Here is a 7,746-nt window from a genome sequence, read left to right as displayed (position 1 = left end):
GTGATTGTCACCATGTGATATGATAAGAGAGCATTTGTTCATGAATCACTATAAAAGATAATGATACCAGGTGTTCGCGAAAAGGTGAGCGTATCCTGCCCCACCGGTGACACCCGTCATTAGCATAAATCTAGTTGTTTGTTCGCCTGAATTAATTCGGGAACGTATGGTATAAGTCAAAATAGGGAATTGCATCGGGCTTCACATGTCTACCATAAAACTTCTTGAAACTTCTTGAAATGTAGTAATATGTCATATTTGTTCCCAAAGTGTCAAATGTCAGTGTTAAATCACATGAAATCCTACCCGAGGTATTATTTTGTAATAATTGTCAAGACAGTGCATCCAAGACGTCAGTATATAACAACTGTCACCAGCACACCGTATATGGAACAAGTGTACAAAAATGATCACATGCTATTTCAGAGTTGTCACCGGGTAAACATCGCCACTATAGTGTACCCAAGGATCCATTGAGAAATAATCCACAGCACAGAGCATTCAAGGCATCAGTGTATAATAGTAGTCCCAACCACACGGTGTGGAAGGAGAGTGAAAACATGGTCACACCTTGTTTCAGAGTTATCATTGGGTAAAAGTCGCCACTATGGTTTATACAATCATTGAGTAATATTTGTCAGGGGAGTGCATCCATGGTACCAGTATGTAATAACCAGCAGCATAGTTTGGCCACTACAGTCAATCTATGGCACCATTGTGGAGTAAGCCTCCGTACTGATGAATCGGGAATTGATAAGGTCATGTTTGCTCAAGGCGGTTTTGGTGTGACAGGCGACAGAGGCAGAAACAATAAGTCACTCAATACTCATTGAGAACGTGTCTTTGAATTACTGAGAGAAATCAGTTCTGAACAATATTCCAGTTAGTAAACAGACTGCACACGTTGATCAATACTGACTAATGGCTGATACACTACAAGCATGATAACTCTTCGACACTTTGTACAAATTTTGCAAAAACACCATTGAGGCAGAAGATTTAAGCTCTTTTTTCAGTATCTGTCTAACTATTTCAGGATGAGCATATACATGAAATTGTCATCTACAATGTTATATACACAGCACTGGTGTTCCCAATTTTAAAAAGTCCTCATCCCATTTCTGAACGTGAGGATCACTACAATCACCTTGCAGAGCTAGTACCTATAGCTGGTTCTTTGAGCAGTTTCGCAATGTCTGTATTACCAGTTTCTTTCGCGAAGTCAAGAGCTAGCTTTCCCTCTTGGTCTTTTATCCTTGCGACGTCAGATTTCTTTAAAATCTGTATCACAGCTCTGTGATTTTCACTTTGAGCCGCGTAATGAAGAGCCGTCCTTCCCTCTTTGTCTTGAGCAGATGGATCAGCACCTAAGCGTAAGAGTGTCTCTACATTATCAGTACACCAATCTCTAGTCGCAAGTGCTGCACAATGTAGTGCGATCCTGCCTTGCCCATCTAGTTTATTAAGATTGGCGCCTCTCTGTAACAACAGCTTAACACTGTCTGAACATCCTTTTTCTGCTGCATAGTGGAGAGTTGTCTTCCCGCAATAACTAAGTAAATTCACATCAGAGCCGTGGTCAAGGAGAAGTTTAGCAACAACACAGTCTATTTGTGTCACTGCATACTGGAGAGGTGACATCCCTTGCTCATCTTGGGCACATTGATCAGCTCCTTGATTCAGGAGTAATGATACGGTTTTCAGATTTCCATGTTCTGCTGCGTCATGAAGAGCTGTTTTGCCATGTTCGTCCCTTATTGATACATCAGCACCTGTTTCCAATAGCAGCTGCACAGACTCACTATTGGGTAGATGTGAAGCATAATGCAGAGCTGTTTTGCCTTGTTTGTCTTGCTTGCATGGATCAGCACCTTTGGCCAATGCTAGAGTTATACATTCACAGCCTTGCTTCTCTGCTAAATAGTGAAGAGCAGTCTTTCCATCTTCATCTCGTATGCCAGGGTTACTTCCTTTCTCCAAGAGAAGTTGAACACTTTCCCTTCTTGTCTCATCTGCATAATTAGGGCGGTCACTCCAAACTTTGTAATCTGCATGAGAGGCATAGTGAAGAGCTGTTTTGCCAAAGTTGTCCTTGGCAAATGGATCAGCCCCATTATTCAGCATGAGCTTCACATGTTTAGCGTTGCTGTTCTCTGCTGCATAGTGAAGAGCAGTCCTACCAAGTCCATCTGTCACACCTAGTTTCGCATCATTCTCCAAAAGTACGGCAGTACTGTCACTGCACCCAGCGGCATAATGAAGGGGTGTTTTTCCCAGATGGTCTTGTTGATTTGGGTCACAGCCTGCCTTTAAGAGAAGCGTGGTAGTTGCACTGCTGAAATGATGTCCTGCAGCAAAATGTAGTGGAGTCTTGCACTCGTGATCTGTTACATTGGGATCTGCCAATTCCTTTAAAAGAAGTTGAACACCTTCATAGCAATTCACTTCTGATACATAATGCAGTGCTGTCTTTCCGTCACAATCTTGCCCAGAGATGTCAGCATCTGCCTCAGCTAATAATTTTATACTATCAACGTCTTCACATTTGGCTGCACAGTGCAGAGGTGTTTGGCCAAATCTGTCTCTTGAGAATGCAGTGAGACCTTCCTGTAGGAGAAGCTTTAGGTTATCAACGTTTAAACTTTCAGCAGCATAATGATGTAATGTCCTGTCTTCCTCATCCTGCACATGCAGATCAACACTGTGTGCCAAAAGAAGTTTCAGACATTCCCCATCATTGTGCCATGATGCACGATGGAGCGGAGTTACGCCACGTTGGTCGCTTAAACAAGGATCAGCTCCTCTCTCCAGAAGTAACTTAACACCAGCATGATTGTTAATCACAACTGCATTTAACAATGCACTTTTTCTAAGCCTATCTTGAATACAAGGATCAGCTCCCGCATCTAATAGTAGTTTCAGAATATCAGTTGTGATTTCAGATGCATAGTGAAGGGCAGTTTTGCCCTTACATCTTGAACATGCAGATCAATGGGTGTGTCCAGCAACAGCTTCACAATGTCAGTCCTTCCTCTTTCAGTTGCACAGTGTAGAGCTGTTTTACCCATAGCATCCTGAAGACATGGATCACTTCCTGCATTTAGTAGCAATTTAACATTGTCAGTACATCGTTCTTCAACAATATAGTGTAAAGCAGTCTTCCCGTCCTTGTCTTTAATATTTGGATCAGCACCTGCTTGCAACAAAGTGTTCAATAGCCCAGTGTGTTTCTCCGCTGCATAGTGCAAAACCGTTTTGCCATTTGCTTCTTGAACATTCGGGTCGACACCTTTATCCAATAGCATTTTAGTAATGTTTTCTAAAATGAGTGCATGACGGAAACACAAGTATGTATTATGAACTACGGAAAGCAACAGGTTATATTCATATCCATCTCTGTCTGCTTGATTTACAGCCAGTCCTCGTTCAAGCAAAAAAGACAGAGGCTCACCGTCTCCAGTCGCAATAGAAGACAGTACTGCTGCAGATGCAGCTGTTCTTCCCCGACTGTCCACAATTTGTAAAAGGTCCTTTCTGATATCCAGAAGATATCTGAGTTTGTCAATAGTGTCAGTTGACGATCTTGCTGCCTTGTGAAGCACTGTCTTACCGGTGACATCTGTGATGTCAAGGAAAGCACCCCATTCGTGCAGACATTTCACCACGTCAATATCGGCATTCCTACAAGCAACAAGAATGGCACGTTTGCAGATTTGATGTTCATGATTCCTTGCAATACCTCTTGATTTACTTGCATCAACATCAACATTGACATCAGCGCCATTCTTTAGCAGAAACTTAACCATTGCTAGGTCACCAAATTCAGCTGCTTTGTAAAGGATTGTCTTGTTGTCTATATCTACACCTTCGATATCACTACCTGCCTGTACTAACACTCGCACTATGTCTATGTGTGGACGGCACAGATGCTTCACCCATAGCATTGGAATGCATCCCCGGAAGTTTGAAATATTTACAGGTGCATGCTTTCCAATCAGCAACTTCGCACACTCTAACTGATTATACCACACAGCCAGATGTAATGGTGTATTGCCTTCCCCATCTTGGACATTTACTGGAACTCCTCTGTTCAGCAGAATATTGGCACATCCAACATTACCATGCTTAACGGCAATGAAAAGTAGGGATGTACTAATGTTAAGTATCTCTTGGTGACTGTTTCCCACCAGTTCCAACAACTCAAGCAGGCATGCATCTACACCATAAGCAGCTGCTTGCTGTAGAGCAGTGGGATAGTACTCCTCACGACTATATGGGTCAACCTTTTGGACACGTATGTTGATTACGTTCACCCCACGAACCGTAAGGGTTTTGAGAGCTGCAGTGGATAAATGAGTCGCTGCTAACAATGTCATGTGCCCAACGTCAACATTGCACCCAGTATTCAGGAGTGTGGTGATTATCTCGCTTATGTGCTCCATGTTGAATGGCTGATATACAGATGATCTATAACCAGCACTCAGTTCTTTAAATAATTGCACTAAACAGTGTTTGAACTCTGTCTGACGTCTGTCCTGGTCCTTCAAATGTTTAACAACGAAATCCACAATAAATGCATTTCCATATAGAACAGCCAGTTTAAAAAAATTGTGTACATTGGATATTGAGTCCCATGTGAACTTATCCTCAAACTGTGATTCGTCTTTTCTTGGCATCAGGACAAAGCTACACACTGTATAAGAAATGTCTTTGTCCATGTCCCTTGACACGCAGAGAGCTCTGAAACAAGCTGCATTTGGCCTCAGGCCATAATCAAAGAGAGACCTGACGAGGACACTGTTGTTTACAAAGATTGCACACGGTAAACATTCCTGCAAAATGTCTCTTTCAAAATGGTCAAGCCCCAATGCAAATATTTTTTCTGTCAGAACTTTCAACTGTTTCAGTACAACATAAGAAAGAAGATATTCTACCGTAAATACTTCATTTTGTTCGATTCCATGTGACAAGGCATTGCAGAAGGCCTGTACCTTATTGTTTAATGTCTGTTTGAAAATGCTGACAATTTTGTTCTCATGTATCCACTTATGGATCAAATGCTGAATGAATACTTCATCCTTAAGAGAAGGGTGGTCGACGATCTGTCTTGATAGTCCAGGTGTTAGTAGTATATCTGTAATTCGATCAGCTAGCATTCCATAGTTTTCTTCCTTTAGATGTATCGCCAAATCATTATCGCATTCATTTTGTTTGTTTTGACAAGTTCGACAAGCATTGACACAGAGCACTTTCTGATACAAATGTCTGGATACTTCTTAGACAGACTGATGAAGACAGAATCAAAGATGGATTGATGTTGAAACACAAATCCGTTTTCACTGTGTTCCAAATATATACCACAGAAGGATTCAGCTTTGTGTCTGATGTTGGCCAAACTGTGATAAGAAGGTAAACCGGAACAGATCTCCTTCACAATCTGCAGGGATTCTTGGAATTCCTCTGTACCATGCCGTGTGAGGAGATCCTGTGTTTGAAGACATCCTCCTCTCAGCAGCACCAGCAACAGAACACAGTAACCAAGCCCATCACTCTCCTGTAACCTGTCTACCTCCTCCAAGATGTAATCATGTGGCTTCAGGAAGAACTGAACTCCTTTACTCTGTGCCTGCTTGCTCCCAGCAAAATATTTACAACACTGAGGAAAGCCAATATTTGACCCTGAACGAGCCACCAGTTACATTTCTTTCTCCGTGAAGTTGGTTTTGTTTTGACACATGATCTTCAGCATCCTCATTTTTTCATTTGGTCGAAGAGAATACTGTCCGTCATCAATTGTCACATGGGTCATACTCTTCATTAAACGATTACTCTGCAGTTGTCTCTCACACTGAGCACTGATTTCCGGTCTCGATGTTATGATCAGGTAAACATGACCAGCTTCTACAGAGGGCCATATTACATTGAATAATCTTGACCATTCGTCTGCAGTCGATTCGACAAAGCTGCTCGAACCAAAAATGTTGTCGACCATTATAATATATTTGCATTTAAGCTGTCCCCTTCTTTGTGGTATTAGCTTCCATTCTTTGGCTGATGTTAGTATCAGTGGAGTTCGTCCTTCCTTATTGGCTACATCTGACAGGAGTCTCAATCCCAGTCTCGACTTACCAGAACCAGATCTCCCTTTGATAAAGATGATGTTGTGTTCGTTTAACAGTCTCAGTGATGACCTCTCAAAGTAAGTGGAGATATATTCTGTATGGTCATGATCTATTAACGCTTTGGTCGATTCTGCAATATAACAGAGACGACGTTACAATTCAGAAACAATTATCTTATTACCAGTTTGGATATCTGTTTTCATGTTTCATGTATTCAGAGAGGGAGACCCTCTGAGCCACATTATTTTCCTTCTACCTAGCCCTCCATAATACTAAATATCTAAGTAAAGCAAGTTTTGATTTCCTGAGGTTCTAAATTGCCAATATCATTGGGGCTCCTTTTAACTTTAAATTGGCTTATTTGTTATTGTCAAAAGTGTGTAGATTCATAGACTTAGCGTTAGCCCAAGGTTTTATATGCTAGCAACACATGACATGTCAGTTTTGTCAAGGTATTCGCGGACTGTCGCATTAGCTTTGATTACTGTATTACATCTTTAGCGACAAATGATATCTTAGCTACAGTGAACTTTTATATATGTATGCATTATTTGATGAAAATATCTTTAGTCTTTCTGCGGAAGATAAGTTGTCACTTCATGCAATCGTTTGATGTCTTTACGTATATATGTGAGGCAATCAACACAAGTCACGATATCTCCGGCGCACATGCACTCCAAAGCACTTTGTAAAATTAATGTTTTGCCTCACCACAAATGTTGACAAAGCGTCTGTCTGAAAAAATAGATAACATGTTAATATTTTCCTGGTACCCAGGTGGAGACTAAACGTCCTCCATGAGAATGAGAAAATCACCCCATGACAACGACAATCGTTGCTCATTTTATAAACCATCTCTGCATTTATGCTGTACTACGCCCATGTGACTAAAACATATTTAAGAGTTAAATGTTTGCCGTTTTTGATATTCCCAAATGCTATGCTGTTGACAGTTTCATGTCAGTGAACTTAAATTCACTATTTCCATGCCAAACCATAGCTGAAATGTGATTAATCATGTAATAAAGACAGGTCGCTGCCCTTTGACGAGCCAGGATATGGTCATCTATAGCCGAATCAAAGGTTTGATAATAACATGATTATTCATAGTCAGTTCCATATCTAGGACAGCCAGTGTCGCACTCACGTTTACCTTGACCTGTCCTCTTCACGAACCGAAACACTTGACATATCTGACATCCTATCCTTAAGTTTACTGATATTCTTCTATCGAAATTCACCTGATCAACGAATCGATTTAATATAATTAGGGCTAAAACTGAATGTTATCAGTTTTCCAAATTCAGAAATAGATAACACGTTAGATATAAACTGTATGAACTTGAAGTATAACACTCTCTCACCAGCACAACCGTGCACGGCCATTGTCAACCCTCCTTGCTTCTCTTGAACCGTAGAATTGTACTCTCAGCTGTCAACGAAAACTATACTGTATCAATTAACGTCAACAGTTGAATAGTTGAGTATTCACCTATATGTGACGGTACAGGGAATACAACCATGTACTACTTTTCATGAATAAATTTAAGTTCATACTTGGTTTAAGTACCAAGCAGAGTTTAGGGTGTATAAGGTGTGCTAGTTTGCTGTGTGAAATAGTTAA

The 7,746-nt window shown here is 40.9% G+C and overlaps 1 protein-coding gene across 1 annotated transcript; it reads right to left on the bottom strand.

Annotated features, from left to right (window-relative positions):
- Positions 1–1,143: 1,143 nt before the first annotated feature.
- LOC124270301 (serine/threonine-protein phosphatase 6 regulatory ankyrin repeat subunit C-like) lies at positions 1,144–7,508 on the bottom strand. The gene is made up of 5 exons (XM_046705342.1): positions 7,487–7,508; positions 5,274–5,679; positions 3,452–3,681; positions 2,973–3,094; positions 1,144–2,682 (listed from the first exon to the last, which is right to left on the bottom strand). The coding sequence occupies exons 1-5, from the start codon at positions 7,506–7,508 to the stop codon at positions 1,144–1,146; spliced, it is 2,319 nt and encodes a 772-aa protein (XP_046561298.1).
- Between the last annotated feature and the right edge of the window lie 238 nt (positions 7,509–7,746).

The sequence above is a fragment of the Haliotis rubra genome, unplaced genomic scaffold (assembly GCF_003918875.1).
Source record: "Haliotis rubra isolate DU_JTF1 unplaced genomic scaffold, ASM391887v1 Scf1505, whole genome shotgun sequence".
NCBI classification, from domain to species: Eukaryota; Metazoa; Mollusca; class Gastropoda; order Lepetellida; family Haliotidae; genus Haliotis; species Haliotis rubra.
Note: the sequence above shows the minus strand (reverse complement) of the source record. Positions and strands in the feature narration are given on the sequence as shown.